The following is an 18,500-nucleotide window of genomic DNA, read 5'->3' on the forward strand; positions in this document are numbered from 1 at the left end:
TCGGTAAGTCGGACCACATCGCTCTTCTGTTGCTTCCTGAGTACAAACAGAAGCTGAAGACCTCCCCCATTGCGAACAGGTCAGTGCGTTGTTGGTCTGAGGAGGCGGAAAGCAAGTTAATAGACTGCTTTGATAGTACAGACTGGGACGCATTCAGAGCTCCCGACACAGATTTAAATGAGTATACGGACGCGGTCACCAGCTATATTAAATACTGCACCGACGTTTGTGTACCAGAAATGAGAATTAGGTCATTTCCCAATCAGAAACCGTGGTTCAACCACGACATTCGCAATAAAATAAAAGATAGATCCAACGCGTTCAAATCGGGGGACAAAGAGCTGTACAAGAAATCACGGTATGCATTAGAAGAAGCCATAATACGCGCCAAACGGAGCTACAGAGTGCGGCTTGAAATGCAGTGCGCTGACACCCGGAGGCTGTGGCAGGGATTACAGTCAATCACAGGCTACAAGGGCTGCAGCCAGGAGATTGACACGAACAACGCATCCCTGCCTGACGAGCTGAACCACTTCTATGCCCGCTTTGATGCTCTGAACACGGGCAATGCTGAGAAGACCCCAAGTGTGCAGGGCGAGTTTGTTCTGAAACTCTCAGAGCAGGACGTGCAGAAGACTCTGAGCAGGGTGAAAATCCGTAAGGCTGCAGGGCCTGATGGGATACCACCTCGCGTCCTGAGGACATGTGCAGCCCAGCTGACCACAGTGTTTACAGACATATTTAACTCCTCCCTGTCACAGTCCATGGTCCCCACCTGCTTTAAAAAAAACACTATTGTTCCAACCCCCAAAAAGACAAAAGTGACATGATTACCGCCCAGTGGCATTAACATCTGTGGTGATGAAATGCCTGGAGAAGCTGGTGTTGTCACACATCAACTCCTCCATCACAGAGTCCCTGGACCCCCTGCAGTTCGCCTACCAGAACAACAGATCAGTGGATGATGCTGTCTCCCTGGCTCTGCATACAGCTTTGGAACACCTGGACACTAAGAACTCGTATGTGAGAATGCTGTTTGTGGACTACAGTTCAGCATTCAATTCCATCATACCCAGTCAACTGGTGACAAAGCTCAGGGGATTAGGTCTGTGCAACTCTGTCTGCAACTGGCTGCTGGACTTTCTTATCGAGAGACCACAGGTGGTGCGGATAGGCAATAAAACATCAACACCACTCACCCTGAGCACTGGAACCCCACAAGGCTGCTGTCTGAGTCCAAGGTTGTACTCCCTATTTACTCACGACTGCACAGCAAGACACAGCAACAACAGCATCATTAAGTTTGCCAATGACAACACTATAATAGGACTGATCAGTGATGATGACGAGTCCACTTACAGGGATGAAGTTGTACAGCTGCTTAGGTGGTGTCATAGCAATAACCTGGACTTGAACATAAAGAAAACGAAAGAGCTAATAGTGGACTTTCGGAGACACAGGCCACACACTCACAGCCCACTCAGTATTGATGGAACGGAAGTGGAAACAGTCACCAGCTTTAGGTTTTTGGGAATTCACATCTCTAAAGATCTAACCTGGACTCTGAATACTGACTCTATCATGAAGAAGGCTCAGCAGCGCCTTTATTTCTTGAGGTGCCTCAAGCGATGGGGGATGCCAATACATGTGTTGGTGAACTTCTACCGCTGCACTATCGAGAGTGTCCTCACCAGACGGGATCACCGTGTGGTATGGCAACACCTCTTCGCGAGAAAAAAAGGCACTGCAGAGAATGGTCAATATGGCCCAGAAGATCATCGGCTGCGGTCTCACCGAGATTAAACAGCTCTATGAGGACCGCTGCCGTGGTAGAATTCTGGCCATCACAGAGGACAGTCACCACCCCGGGCATGAGCTCTTCACCCCACTGCCCTCAGGCAAGAGATATAAGAGCATACGGTCACTTACCACTAGATTCTTCAATAGCTTTTATCCACAAGCAGTGAGACTGGCGAACACATTTAGCCATCCCCCTCGGACCACACCTACACCATCACCATCTACCTCATTGTAATTTATTTATTGTACGTCTCCAATCATTGTTTACACGTCTGTATTGTTTACATTCAAACTGTCTGCATGTTTAATTGCATATTGTCTATTGTTTGTTTGTACATTGTCTTGATGCACTGTTTGAACTTTGTTTTGTTTTTTTACACTTGTTTTACAAACGAGAGACTTTCTGTAAGTAAGAATTCCATTGTACCAGTACCGGTTACATATGGCAATAAAGTTCAAGTTCATGTTCAAGTTCAGAGCATAAAACAAGAACTCATCATAATCAATTAACAGGCTCTGGGAGGAGGAGATGACCGAACAAAGTTTTATTATTTTTCATGTTCTCCCGAAGATTGTAGAACACGGGGGACATTCAGGAATGTAATTTGCGTGATGTAAATTGAATGTAAAATGAATGCGTTTGTTCTGTCTTAAATTGTCAAATTATAAAATTATATCTACCCGCAATACGGAGCTGCTCAAGTATTATACTAAACGTTAACTTCATTGAACGACACAGCTTACAATGACACAGCTTCCAACAATTAGCTAACTAAAAACTACTTCCATTGGAACCATAAACCACCTCACATCCCCTGTGAAGGGGAGGAACATCTATTGTTCATTTCCACAATACATCACATTAAAAAAAATACTGTATAATAACAGATATATGACACGAACACTGTATAATGCTGTACATTGTGTCTTCTCACCTTCTTGCCCTTGTGGATAATAAATGCACTCTTATTCCTATACTAAAATAAATATATTAAATAATATGTGTACTATTGACCTTTTTATTAAGTGATAGTAGTCTTTCATATATTAGTAGTTTGAAAGAACTGCATTCTCTCCACAGCATAACAGTTACTGGAAGTAGAAACATTACTTTCTACAGGACATTGTGCGATTAAAGGTGGTCCATCTCCATTTTTGTTGTGAGATGGTAAGGAGTCTTTCCTTTGCGTATGTGTACAGTAGTTTGTAACATTGCTGGTCTCTGTTCTCACTTAGATTTCTCATCTAAGATTAGAAAAGTGGGAAGGCTTGAGAGAAAAAAAAATAGAAAAGTTTTACAAGGATTTTAAAAATGGAAAGAGAGCACTAGCTGGGAAGCCAATGGTGTGGTTCTAGGATGAACAATTTTGTTTTGTAAAACAGCCCTACTTTCTTTTTTAATATTAATTTAATATTTAACATATTAAAATGTACAATTTAAAATTAATAAAAGTCAAAACAGTATATACTTTTGCCACTATATTAATATAATGAGAGGTATATTAATATACGAGGAGATGTTTTTTAGTTCATGTAGGTAGCTGCATCAGCATGCGCAGGCTGCAAAGGAACAAGTAAAAGTAAAAGAAAATTCCATGCTGAAAAGAGAAGAAAAGAAAAACATCTTTTCATCTGTGGAACCTTCTTCGGGTGTGAAGAAGAGAGGCTCTACACTCCAAACCTAAAGAAGTCTCCACAGATGAAAAGTTGTATCTTCTCTTTTCGGCATGTCTCTTAGATATTGCAAGTATTGGAAACAAAGTTCCCAACCAACTAAAATATACTCATATTAATTTTCAAGTTTTCAAAAGGCGCATTATCATTTACATTGGTGGTTATTTTATGGTAAATCACACTTAAAAGAAAAATTCTAGCGGGAAGTATATTTTTGAATGACTTGTTGTGCTATAGTCTGTGTTGTCTTTAACAGCTGATTTGAATTAGCACTCTGAATTGGATTCAATATATTGACTTTAAGATGGTTTTGCCAACAAATACCACATACTGTACTTGATAACTCCCTTTGAACATTTGTGGTGTAAATTGTCTGCTGCACAACCTGTACATATTAGATACTTCACTCATTAAGTGAACTCATTAAGAAACTTGTTAATGGGACCAACATCAGTGCCTATGTTTATTACCCACCTCTTGGCTTGTCAGATCAGCCCTGACCCTCAAAATTAGACCTCTTGGAGGAATCAGCAGTGTAATCATGCACTTAAGAGAATGGTAAACACTTATAGTATGATTATGTTGTGGTTGATAGCAAAAACAAGTTAGCCCTTTATATGATTTAATTACATTATGATGGGATTGAGGATTACATCAACTTATGATATCATTGAGGCTGCCAGTAAGTAAAATAAATTGTATGCTTATTAAAGTACTATACTTTGTATATGCATACTGTTTATTTTAATAAAATAGTGACTCAAAAATAAGGCAGAGATATGACTTAGTAAATGTGACACCTAGCATTAAGGAAAATTCTGAAACACTCATAACCTGACCTTGTGAGAGCTCGCAAGCTCTGGACCTGGACAATACTGGGATGGGAGACCTTAAAATGAATCGAGATTTTTTCTGTCAGTGGTTTTTGCGTGCCAGTAGATGTCTCTCTTCCCCCAGATCAGAATTTCTAGACCCATGCTCTCGTAAAGTGACTGGGGACACTCTGCTTTAGGAACTTCTATCCATTGACTGTAACAATAAACCAAAGTCTTGATTAGATGGCCATTAATAATCCCATGGTAATTTTCAAAAGAGTATTGGTGTTAACTTGTTATGCTGGCAAGATTTCATTCTGGCCTTGAGCAACCTATCCTGCATAGTTCCCCTTTAACTGGCGAAGGAGTTTCTCACAGCCCCTCCTGCTCTGTTGTATAGTGTGGCTGCTTTGCTTCAGCCAGATCATATTACACTTCTTCTGACTTCTGAGATGAAAACATTATATAAAGTTAAGCACTTATTATCATTTTTGAAAAAAAGCTACCACTAGAGGGGGTGAAAGGATCAGTGTGATTACATGTCTCTGCATCCATTGATTTTCCTTTGATCCATTGATTTTCCTACACAGTTTACCTGGTAACCAATTGTCTTTTTATGAATGCTATTGTTTAGCCTACCAATTTCTACAGACTTTAGAAAAGGACTAAAGAAAACTTGTTTCCTTATGGGTCAGTATAGAAAATACATGTGTTAATATCTTTTTTAACGAAGTCCAGTTCCGGTGTACAGTATTTCTATAATGTCTGAATTGGGGTGTAGTAAACACCTATATGTCTCTCCTGCTAGGTTTAGGCTATACCACTCCATTCAAAAAGTATAATACAAATTACAATAGACTGCAGTTCTCTTTTGTGGTCTGAAAACAAGGCTGAACAATATGCTGTACTGCATTCATAATATGCTGCTAGGTAACTGCATACTATACTTGGCATGCCCCAGTGAATACGTACGAGCTTTAAAAATGTCTGTTACATTAACAGTGCAGCACTTTTATCAATTTGTCATACATTGCTGAACAAAAACGATTGAATCAAAGGTGAAGACAACACCTCCCAGCTTCATTCCCCAATTACATAATATGAAGGAGCCTGTATTTGATTGTGGGTAGCATTGTGGCACTGTGGTAAATATTGCTTACTTACAGTGCTGTGACTCATGCTTCAATTCTGGACCTGTGGTGCTATTTGTGGGGAATTTCTTTATGTGTTTCTGTGGGTTTTCTCTGGGTGCTCTGGTTTCCAAAAACATACTGGTAGGTTAATTGACTTCTAGGAAAATTGACCCCGGTGTGTATGTCTGTCCTGCAATGGGGTGGCATCCTGTCCAGAGTGAATCCTGCCTTGTACCTGTTTCTTGCTGTGTTAGGCTCCGGGGTCCCTGTGATCCTGAGTTGGATGAAGTGGATAGGAAATGAATGGAAAGATTGATAAAAGTAATTCATTTGCTTTACATTTTTTCTAATGCAATTTATGATTGTACCAATGTATACAGCTAGCCATTCTACTAAAAGCAATTTTAGTAAAGTACAGTACCTAAATGTAAAACAGCATTATCTCCTTTGGAATTTGAATACATAATCTTCCAATTCAGAAACTCCTAACTCCTGCTCTACATTGTTCCCGTGAGTATTAAATATACCTATACAGCATAACATGTTTAATGTTTTTTAACTAAATCACTATAGAAAATGTTGGGTATTTACTACATCCATAATAGTAAATCCATTCTTCTACCACAGTAGATAAGGAATACTGCGCATACATACGCTCTGGATACGTATGTGCGTGCGTGCTGAAGTTTAACAGTAATGAGCATGCGCTGAAGCCTAGTTGTGTCATAGCAACCGGGGAGAACAACATGGTGAGTGAGACCAGTTAGGGGCTCCGAGCACAACAAACATTGACACTCATATCGCTGTTTGTAGAAAATGTTAAATATAATTATATATTAATTACATTGCAATAATAACTCAGTGTAATGTTGGGATTAAGTAGATAAATAAAATAAACGCTTGTTACCTGTATTAGAATAACCCTGCCTGTCTCATAAGACATAGCTAGGAAAAGTGTACAATGCTCAGATTGTACCCGAATTTACTGAGGATACACGAAAAAATCGTTTTATTTACTTTGGTCTGTTATAGAAATGAACGAAGCAGCATATTTGTCATTACCTTGCAGTAGTATCTTTGTAAAAACAGTTGTCAAGCCAAGCGTGTACAGACGTTTACAGTTTTGGATGCTCTCAAATACCTTCGTATACTGTATGTTTCTCTCAAACGACTGCATTGCTGCATAAGAAGAAGTGATGTTTTTGTGTGTGTGTGTGTGGTGGGGGGGCATCTACGTTTTATATCCTTCTTTAAAAATGTAGCATCAGTCACTGGGCTGTTAACATTAGAGGTATCTATGGAGGTTTGAGGTTTAACTGCTTTTTATTTTTTAGTTAGCTTTTGTTGATCAATTAATGTTCACTTAGCGACCACAAACATTTAGTATGGCTGAACGATTCTGTTTACTACACAATTTTGGAATGGGTTGATACATAAGTTCCTTGAAAACGTATTGCATATATTTTAACTTTTGCATACAGACATAGTACTGTTACTATGAAAGAAGCACATTTTTTTAGTTTGTCTTTGTAGTTGCAGCCTTGACTTTTGACCTTAGTAAAGTGGCAGTGAATGTCATAACTTGCTCTAGGACTAACAATTGTGGTCTCTTAAGTGGGACTCCTTGTCAAATTGTTAGTGTTGTCTGGAAATGAAATGCCAGCATACTTTTGATATTGAACATGCTCAGATATTGCAGCACTTTACAATGAAAGGCCTCTTTGTCCACCACTAGGTGCACTGAATCACTTGCTGATGTCTCTCAGTAACCAGAACAACATGTTGTTTACTAGGTAGACAATTTGAGACACCATCTAGAGAAATCTCAGAAAGTTGACTCATGTCTTTAATGCGTAATATGTGAATTTCAGTAGACGTCCATCTTTAGTTTTAATCTTTATGTGTTCACTTTTTAATTTTAAGATTTCAGTTATTTCTAATGATATTCTGTTTTGAACCTCATTAATCACCGTGGTCTGTAATGTTGTGAATCTCTTTACCAGCTATTTTTTTCTTTGTGGCAAGCCAGACAGGAAAAGTACCATTCGCTGAAAGGGAGATACAGCCTACTGTACTTCTCCCATTGACAATCTTACAGATTCATGAGTGCTCATGAAGTCTGAGTTTTTTTTACTGATATCATAGCTAACAGCAGCCTACACAACTCTGGCAGTGCTTAGCTATTGTTTTCCATTGTAATGTGAGGACTCCTGGCCACAGCACATTAATGACAGGGCACATGACTGACCTACTGTAGTAATGTATGGTTTGCAGAGGGTTCAGCCTGCTTTACTAAGAGTTCCTGATGTTATAAACATTGTAAGTATTGAATAGCCCCCAGGAAAAAAAGTGTTTTCTTTTGATTTGGGGGCATGCTTTTCAATATACCATATACTGTAATGTATGATGCATACGGGTAAATTCTAATTTCCACACTACAGTTGAGGTTTTTTAGTGAACTTTATTACCAACATTTTTGGAAGCAGAAGCTTAGAAACATCTCAAGGAAAAAGTGATTATTCTTGTACTTATTCACCAAACAGACATTTTTTTCTCTTTTTAAGGCCAAGGCAACAACAATAAAAGAAGCACTCGTAAAGTGGGTAAGTGAAGTGGTGAAGCATATCCCTTATCAAGGACTGTACTATGTATTTTCTTTTTATTGTTAACTGTAATGGAGTGTATGTTGTATTAATAAACAGGTGATAGATGTAATACAGATTTTAACTGAGGAACTGGTGATGATTTGCTAATTTTCACATGTGTGATTAATTATTATGCATAAATAATAATTTGCAAAATACAAAAATCTACATCTGTGGATGTAGATGAGGATTCCCGTATACCACGTGGAGAAGTTCACTGAATTAAATTTCTTCTGAAAACTATATTGTAGAACTTCCAGTACTGACACTCATTGCACCATTTTTTCTTAGCCTCCCATCTCTCACGTGAAAATTCCTCCCATTTCCTACAGTATATAGACATAGGTAGGAAAGTAGAACACATCTGAAGAGTGGATGTTTTGAGCTGCATTTGCAATTAGAGACATTTTTCATTTATTGCTACCACTGTATATTAACAATATCATTGAATGTGACAGATGCATTTGTCTTGTGTGATTTGCACTTATACAAGGTATTTAATAAAAAGAAAAAATCCAACCATAAGGTACTTTTGTTCTTACTCAGTCTTATTCTGCAAGTCCCAATTTTCTGTAAGTAGTCCCTTTTTGTTTTGTTTTTTTGCTGTTTTTTTCTTGTTCCTGCTTGTTAAAAAAGGTGTTTGAGAAGAATAAGTGCTGGAGAGTGTTGTCTTCAAGGTGCTTTTCAGCTTGATTTTGAGGCATGGTTTTGAAATAATCTGAAGTGATAATAGCAAGAAAATCTGATTCACTGTTTATAATGCCAAAAATACACCCTGGAGAGAGAAAAACTTTTTAAACATTTATTTACTGTTTTAGAGTAAAAAGAGCTACAGTATATATTTTAAAGTATATATTTCCTATATATATAAGATTAACAGATGCTAAACCTGTGAAATTCTAAGGAAAAAGCCCAAAAGCAAATGGCTTCATTCACTGTCCTAATACTAAGTGATGACCAGCAAATTTTCTTTGTTTTCCAGCACAAAATGAAAAGGTTAAATTCCATGCATACTTTACAGTGGTGTTTCATGGTGTTTCAATTATGACTTCAATTATGGCATAGTGGTCATTCCTTTGTATTGCACACGTAGTGTTCTGAGTGACATCACTCGTTCTCGAAGTGGGCCTAAATGTGCCTTCTCCAGACTTCTCCCAGATTTTTTTTTAAATGATTGCAAATTGTATTCCTGATTAGTAAACAGATTAAGGACAGATGATTAATTTGAATAAGGATTATTCTGTTTAATTAAATGCAGATTGTATTCATTTTTTCATTTTTTCATATAGTGCTCTGCAATTGTTAAAGAACAAATCCCAAACTTGTGGCCAAACTGTAAGTTTCTTTTCTCTTAAACAGGAGGAGAAAGCAGGTGAGAAAGTAGGAGAAGCAAAGGCAGTGAAACTGTATGGACAGATTCCTCCCATTGAAAAGATGGATGCCTCATTATCGACTTTGGTAAACTGCGAGTGAGTATATTGTATGATCGGTTTCTCAGAGCAGATCTAGTTGCCTTAGCCTAATGTTTCACGTTGCTCAAGCACTATGTGTTCACCTGGGTTTCAGTTGTTGATCACTATGGCACAACTAGTCATTTGCTGGCCAGCCAGTCACCTAGGCTAGACTATCCAGAGCAGGCAGTGACTAAATGGAATACTGTGTATTCAATTCATTTTGAGGGATTTGTAATGAAAGAGATTTGTGTGAAGCCCTGAATTCTCCATTTAGTTTGACCTTTGATTTGTGGCTGGTACACTTTTATTTCATGAATGTTCTATAACATGGTGTGCCTCTTGAAAATGAGCTATGTAAAAGAACTACAAGCATGCACTTTATTGCTTTCTCAGTCCACCAAAATAGTATTGAATAATGATGAGTACCACTTAATTGTATTTTCTTTGTAACTCTTATTTTCTACTAATCCTCATCAAGAAATGACAAAGTTAGTTACAATCACTTTTCATTTGAGTGCACATTCAAGGTATTGCATGTTATTTTACCTTATACGTAAAAGCATACAGTGGTAGAGTGGTGACACTTAAGTAACAAAATTGTTCGTTCTGTTTAGGTACGGTTTTCTTGTATTTAAATAGCTAAAAAAATGTAAGAGACAGTGACGGTTGCAATTTCTAGAACATTTGTCCATGACATCTCCGCATAAACTTCTATGCGGAATTATTATAATTTTATTATATATAAGCAGTAATATATATAATTCCCTTGCCAAATGTGACCTTTTAACATTTCTCTAATAAAATTCCTGTTTTATTACTCTTTCAAGGAAAAAATGTGATTGTTTATATAAAAATGTAGAAAGGTTACCGTAGGTCAAAATATTCATATTTTCTTTGATTTTCACTTAATACAGGAAATTATCACTGTCAACAAACTGCATTGAAAAAATAGCCAATCTCAATGGACTTAGTAAGTATAAACTGTGCAAAAGTAATATTCATCTACCATACATGTCAGCATCACTGATTATGCAATGAAATAAATCTTTCCTTACTTAAGATCAAAATAACCCATATTTAATGACATACAGTGGTTTCTGCTAAGGGAAGCTCCCATGCCATTAGCCCAAAACATAACGTCCAATTCCCACATTTAAATGAACTGTAAAGCTTTTCTGCTTTTGATGAGCTCTGTTGTACATGAAGCATCCACTGTTTTTACTTAATTATTAGCTTGAGCACATAAAATGAATGTGTACTTAAACACATAAGTATGTTGTTTTATTTCTGTTATACAGTGATAAGCACGTCATAGAGAATATAAATTTCACAACCTGTTTCAGGGTAGCTTTTGAAAATTAGTATGTTATATTGATTCCTGGTTTTAACTGATGCTGTCTTCTGAAAGAACAGTAATGGTAGTAATTAAGCAGTTAAGTGAAAAATATCAAACTGTAATGCTACATCTGTTTTGTTATTAGTTTACTTCGCTGAGCAGGTCAAGTGAGGGTAGTAGTAAATATTATGTTTTGGACTTTTGGACTTTTGAATGGACATTCTGTATTTTATTTGACCAAAATCATTGTTCTTAAAGCAAATGTTTTAACCTTTTTTTAATGAATGTGATGATTAGGTACTTAAATAGGGTTTCTGTCATAGATAATCTATGACAGTCTTGGACATTCTTTAGTAAGTAACGTCTTGGATATGTCCTAAAATAAATGTATTTAAGCAGTTAATTTTGTAGAATTGGATATAGATGATTTAATGCATACCTACTGGTTGCTTACACTTTGCTTTTTTCTCTCCTAGAAAATCTACGAATATTATCATTGGGGCGGAACAATATAAAGAATTTAAATGGACTGGTAATTTCTTTTTCTGGTAATTTGATTGTATCAATTAACAGTTAACATTGAAAAAGCAAGGGCAGATAATTTAAAAAACTGTGTGTATTGATCCTTTATATAATGTTTTCTGAGTCATGCAGTATTGGATACTTAATTGGGTGTTTTATTATGTTCTTGCTTTTTGTATGCATTAAATATCAAACAAAATATAAACCAGACATTAATGTGTGAGGCTGCATTAGATATATCCTTATGGAACAAAAGTGAAAGTAAGCAGGAGTTAACCCATCCTGATACTGGATACTTGTATCAGAATATCGACTGGCATCATGTAGATAGTCATCAGGAATTGAATAGTCATTGTTTTCAGCAGTCACTAATCCTTCTATTTCACACTTCTTTTCTTCCCTGCAGGAAGCAGTAGGTGATACCCTGGAGGAACTCTGGATTTCCTACAATTTGATAGAGAAACTGAAAGGCATTCATGTGATGAAGAAGTTGAGGGTCCTGTACATGTCCAATAACCTTGTGAAAGAATGGGGTAAGCCAGTAAATAGTTGTCTCCATGCTCGATTAGATTTTAATTTGCAATTTAAAAGTTTAGATTTAAATGTTTTATATTTTTCATTTTTACACCCACTGAATTTGAAATCTCCAGTTAGTTCTTTATGTCCCTGCTCACAGCAGTGGTATTTGAACAATAGAGCTCAACCTATTCTAGGAGTAAATTACTTTTCTGGTTGAGTTTGCCGAGTTATAAGTGACCCCTGTAAAATTTTATAGTTGATCTTCAAGCCTCCAGATTTTGGGGTCCAGAAAACAATTTAAAAAGTCAGATTATTAATTCAAACAAGGGCTCAGTTAAGTTTATCAAGTGAGAGCACAAGTAGTATGAAGAAGAAACTGGGATGGGAGAACCCAGACTAATCAAGGCAAAGACAAGCAGTCAATAAACTAAAAGGAATCAATTAATTTCCTTTAGTATACTGAAATAATAGAAAAGAGCAATAAGTCCAAAATGTCACGTTTTTTCAATGTGAAATGGCTACCATAGAAGCATAAATTGGTAGTTTAGAGTTACAAATCCGTTGTTAACTTTTACTATTAAAATTGTAACGTAATTGGAATGTGACTTTGCAGTATAATGGGATTGGCTGAGAACTATGTTGTTCTCAGCCAATCCCATTATACCAAGACTTTAATCATATCCTGCCAATCACTTGCCTGTATCAGTAAATTATTCTTTACTGTATGTTATTTCAGGGGAGTTCATCAAGCTGGCAGATTTACCTGCTCTGGTGGATCTAGTGTTTGTAGGAAACCCCCTAGAAGAGAAATATTCTGCTGAAGGCAATTGGATAGAAGAGGCAACCAAGCGACTTCCTAAACTAAAGAAACTAGATGGTAAGTTTTAAGTAGTTACATTTTTAACTAAAAACAAAATCCATATTTAAACACCAGTGTATCCAAATAATGGAAAAATTGATTAACCTAGTTATAGTATATAGATATTTTAATAAATAAGCAGTCAATTATAGAACTGTCAAATAATGTAGAAAGTCACTGGTTTCAAGCTTAGCTTGACTGTGTAACTGTGTAACTGTTTTTGGTGGCACTGCAATGTGTTGGAGTGTGAACTTCAGTGCCCTCCATAAGTCTTCAAAATGGCTATTTTTTCTACATGTATATACTCAAGCAGTTTGTATTTGAGATGAAAAGATAAATAGGAGGCAAAATTACAGAATGTCACATTTTCTGTGTTTCTCTACATATATGCTTTTTTTAACATTTTAGAATAATACTAAGTTTTGTGTTCCGTCCCCCTATTTTAGTAAGTATTGGGACAAATTAAATAACCAATGAAGTAAATTTAAGTAGAATAAAATGTATTCGACCAAAAATTTGGTTGCAGATCTTCTGCACAAAATAATTGCATCAAGCCTGTGGCCACTGCCATCACCAAACTCTTGGTTTGTTCTTATGAGATGCTTTGCCAAGTATTTGCTGCAGCCATTTACAGTTGCTGTTTGTCTTGGGATTGTTTCTGACTTCAATTTCCTTCTTAGCAAGTGAAATGCATGCCCGATTGGATTTAATTCAGGAGATTAACTTGGCCAGTCTAAGACTTTCCACTTTTTTCTCCCCGATGAACTCCTTCATCATTGATATGTCATTGTATTGCTACAGTACATGATGAATCACCAGCCAATGAGTCTGCAGGCATTTTCTTGTACATAGGCAGAAAAGATGTTTACAGTATGTACACTTTTGAAGTTATTCTGCTGCTACAATCATTAGTAACATCATCAATAAAGATGAGTCAGTTCCAGAAGCATCCATGTGTGTCCAAGCCTTGACTACCTCCCCATGTTTCACAGATGAAGTGGTATGCTTTGGATTATCTGCAGTTCCTTTCTCCACTTTCTTTCACCTTACCATCACTTTGGGAGAGGTTTATCTTTGGCTGAGCTCTCTCTAACACTTTGATGTAGAACTCATCTAGTGGCTCATCACTGTACTTTTAATCAAATTGTAATCTGGCCCTTTTATTTAAAAAAAATCACATCCTGATGGGAGGTTTGTGTCTTCATAATTCTGTTGTTGCAGTCTTCTGCAAACAGTAGATTGTGATATCTTCACCTCTGCACTGTGAGGGTTGCTGGTGATTTTAGCAACAGTTGTTTTAGACTTTTTCTTCACAGCATTGATACTTTTACCATGATCAACTGTTTTCCTCAACTGACCTAGTCATCGCCGATTGCCAAGTATACCAATGGTTTCTTTCTTTTTCAAGATATTCCAAATTATTGATTTTGCAATGCTATGCATTTTCCAGTTTCATGCTTATTTAATTCTTCTTTTCTTTCATCATCCAAATTGCTTGCTTTTCTTTCACAGACAGTTCTCTAGAGTCCATGTTGGTTTAAGTCTGCTGACTCCTAAGGCAGACTCCAAAGGGTAGAGCAAAGGTTCAATCCAACACTACACATTCACTGATCTTTTATGTGTACATAATCAATACAACAGGAAATTCCTGACCAATAAGGAACACCTGGCAGCTAAGTGTCCCAATACTTACTCTCATCTGATATGGGGGGATTGAACACAAAAAATGCTATTATTCTAAAATGGCACAACATGTAAGTTGTGACATCATCAATATCGCCAAATATCACTAATACTGTGGAAACATCACTAATATGTGGAAAACACTGGAGTGGAAATTTGGCGCATTCAGAGCACATAGCAGCTATACATATACAGTATACATGCACCATTACATGCATATACATGCATATACAGTATACATGCACCATTACATTTCTAGCCAAGATAAGATTTGACTTATCTTATCAATTAATTGTGGTAAGTAATTAAAGATCAGAGGTGGAAAGAAAACCAAATGCTTCTTCGTACCTTAAGCATTGAGATTTTCTATCCCTAGTTTACTATATCTTACTATGTCAGTAAAGTTGTTCTTAAACGCTCAGAAGCAAAAACATTACAAATTAGATGGTTGTTGTAAGTGTATGATCCACTGGGCACTAACAAAGTCATTAACAAAATCTACATGATGCCAGTCAATTTCTTGATTAAGAGAATACCACTATAAAATATATAGCTCTTCACCATTCTCCTTCATAATTGGCCCTTTTCACTTCATATAATTTGCCCATAGAGGACATTATTAGAAAGAGAGTTAGTCAGAAGAGCATGTTGATTTGGCACTGCTGTAAAAGAGCAATATTTTGGCAGTATTGTAATACTACCCCAGGCAACATCACCAGATGGCAAGCACATTGGTTCCCATGTGTGAGCCTTACACTTATGCTGTGTTTCCTGGTGTGGGCTACTAGTCACATTCAGCATTCCAGTAGTACAATACAGGATCTGTGGTCAACAGTGGCCAGGTCCAATTTAAGCATGCTCCAGTAACATGACTCAAATGAATATGGATTCAAATGTGTGCGGTCTCATTTCTACAGAAACTTACATCTAAGTCATTTTTCATAGACAAGTGACTAAAATTTGAAGGAGTCCTTTTTTAATGATTGAAGATGCAGTAGTGGCACAGGGAATATCAGATCAAGTGTCGTCTTTGGGGTCCTACTTAATCATGGAAATTGCAAATCCCAAACATTCAGCTGCTAACACAATATACAGCACTGTACCATGCAAATGGTACCTCTGCATGTTACAGATTCTCTGGAATACATTGAATACATTTAAATATAAATAAATACATTTAAATTAAATATAGACATAAAAATGTGAAACAGCAAGCACAGGTGGACCGGGTTCTCCTTGTCTGAGTTAAGCATTATATTTTTCATAAAGAGAATGTACATTATAGCATAAATGAACACCTTCCACGTCCATTTCTATTTGTACTTAACCTGATGATTAAAACCAAATTAATGTCTGGGTCTTTAATTTCAGTGAAACAAATTAATAGTGTACATAATATGCTTTGGTGTGTGGTGGTATTTTTTGTTAGGTCTCTGAGACTATGTGACTCTGTTATCCAACCACTGTACTGAAATTATGGTATTGAAAGCAATGCCAGAATACTTCTAATTAATTTCTGGACATGTAAGAAGTATTTCAGACTTTTTTAATTATTTTAAGTGGGTAGCACTTTATTTGAATTTGATTTTATGTACGTACAGTATCATGACATTTTGACTGAACTGCTGATTGGTTTACCAGACAAATTTGTTTGACCTCAAGGATATGATCATGACTTGTTTAACTCACTTTTCATTCTTCTGATAACCTAGTTTAGCTCTTTTTTTGCCACATGCTGTGTCAAAGAACTGCTGACAATATTGTTTAACCATAAAATAGACAATACAAACATTTGTATACCTTCTTAAACAATATATGTTAAAGTTATCTAAAACACAAGCAATGTTAAGTACTTTTCTTAGCCAGAATTAGATCAATTTAATCAATAATGGTAATTATGGTTTAAAGATAATTGTGCTACTTGAAAAATAAATACCACAAAACTTCAGCCATAATCATACACAATTCTGAATGTTATTAAAGGGTGAAATGTAACCTCTGTTGAGGTGTTTTGCTAAACCTGTACAGTATGTTCACATTCAAGTAAAACATGACCAATAAATATCAGACTGCTTCCACTTTTATCAGTGATGAAAAACTATGTAAGACTTGTTTTCAATGTTGGAGTATTGAGTTGTCCGTTTTCAGCAATGATGTAAAAATTGATAAAATGAAAGGGGCCAAAAATGGTTCAGTATTATAGTCAAGCACATTGATGGATAACCATGTGGCAAGGCTACATTAAATAAATACATTAAATAAATTAGCTTGATCTGAACACCAATATGATTCCTCAACCAATATATTCATTTTCTTTAGGAAACCCAGTTATCAAACAGGATGAAGAGGAAGGAGATGGAGAAAGCTAATTAAAAGCCGTGGCTTAAAATCTTTTTTTATGTTATGTTTAAAGTTTTTTTTATTATTTTTACAGTTTTTTTTAATTGTTATAGCACCAGTACACTTTCATTGGACACTCCATGACCAATTGGTCTTTTTGCTATTTATAAAATATGTATATGGAATCAACCAACTGCACTAGAGGCCTGATTCAAGGACAAGGAACAAGCAAGTATTAACTATTTGGTGTTCTGTCAACTCTCAGCTAGTTCAGGAAGCATTAATTTAAAGAATGCACTGTTTTTTTCTGGTCACATAAGCACATTTAGCATAAACTGGATACACCAGTTTCAGTATCACTTTTGATTTACATGTCTGGATGCTGTAATCAGTGAATTTATAGAAATGGTTGCCTCTTACTTACTTGAACAAGATTCGCTTTCACAGCAATTTCATATGCACAGTAATCTACCATATGTTAGTTTTGATAAATGTGCTTAAATTAAAATATTGAGTTTCCAGTGACACTTCAAAACCCCAACATGTCCAGTTTGATTTATTAGAGGCATATCATAAGCAAAATGTGGTTTGGGTCATGACTATTTTTTCCATTATTGACTATGAGAGTAAAGGCTGCTCAAAACTACCTTTTATGTTTATGAAGACAGTTGGCATGGATCAATTTCTCCATGTTGCAGCAAACCTGACTTTCACGGAGCCTAGTAGGGGTCAAATTTTAGTACATTGCTACAATGTGCTGACTGTATTATGCTTCTGTCTTGAAGCTTGTGCTGGTTTAACCTAGTTAAAGGACAACCTCACTGTCCATCATTGGCATGTACAAATTTACTTAATGTGTACAACAGTGATCAAAGAACCTCTAAAGTGAATGAAAAAGGTGAATCACTTTAGAGTTTTACAGTGAATGCAGTCTCATCTTTTTTTTTTTCTGTGAACATGTCAGGAATGACAAATGTAGCCCATGTTCAAAGCATGGTTGTCTGTTAAATGGGATGGAATGTACAACACATTTATGACATACTAAACACACTGTTCAATTCACATAAGTTTAATTCCTACTTTTTCACCTTTTATTACAACTTATTAAGGAAGACCTTGGGGTGTTATCCTGCCTACTGTCAGTTAAATGGTGTTTCACTTTGGTGCACTGCATTAACAAATGTCTGAGAGCAAGAAAAAAAGTTTATTTTGTGAAAGAAAAAAAAATCTATAGAATTGTTTACTTGTTAGATTGAAGAAAATATTATTTATAAAGTGATTTTTACTGGCTTGTAATAAATTATTAGATGAAGTATTTGTATAAATAAATATACAAGTTGAATGGCTATGTAAATAACACAGGTTGGATTGCTAGAGTGATCTATGTTCTATGTTTACATTAAATGTTTTTAAATTAACATTGTTCTGTGTTGTTTTTTCCTTGCATTCTGTAAAAAATGCAGTAGGTTATGTCATTTCTACATAGATTTAACTTTAAATCATTATTAAGCAGCATTATTTAACTTTGTTTCCTATACTGTTTACTGAAAAATAATCTTCAGAGGTGATCAATTTAGGTCCTTTCACCTGCAGTGACAGACACCTTTATACTCTTAAATTACCATAAAGTCTTTAAGAATTTTAACTAAGTGGCTTTAAAAGCAAGTGTTGAAATCTGAAAGCCCTACTGAACCAAAAGATCTGTATTATTTTTGCTAAA

The 18,500-nt window shown here is 36.1% G+C and overlaps 1 protein-coding gene across 2 annotated transcripts; it reads left to right on the forward strand.

Annotated features, from left to right (window-relative positions):
• The first annotated feature begins 6,117 nt into the window (after positions 1-6,117).
• Positions 6,118-16,833, forward strand: dnal1 (dynein, axonemal, light chain 1). 2 transcript variants are annotated; one of them, XM_015351148.2, is made up of 8 exons: positions 6,118-6,171; positions 7,987-8,025; positions 9,427-9,536; positions 10,436-10,491; positions 11,334-11,389; positions 11,786-11,912; positions 12,635-12,775; positions 16,760-16,833. In XM_015351148.2, the coding sequence occupies exons 1-8, from the start codon at positions 6,169-6,171 to the stop codon at positions 16,807-16,809; spliced, it is 582 nt and encodes a 193-aa protein (XP_015206634.1). In that variant the 5' UTR covers positions 6,118-6,168; the 3' UTR covers positions 16,810-16,833. The 2 variants fall into 2 exon arrangements, with proteins under 2 accessions (XP_015206634.1, XP_006632746.2); XM_006632683.3 differs by lacking the exon at positions 6,118-6,171 and adding an exon at positions 7,368-7,741.
• The last annotated feature ends 1,667 nt before the right edge of the window (positions 16,834-18,500 follow it).

This window comes from Lepisosteus oculatus, chromosome 8, assembly GCF_040954835.1.
Source record: "Lepisosteus oculatus isolate fLepOcu1 chromosome 8, fLepOcu1.hap2, whole genome shotgun sequence".
Lineage (NCBI taxonomy): Eukaryota > Metazoa > Chordata > Actinopteri > Semionotiformes > Lepisosteidae > Lepisosteus > Lepisosteus oculatus.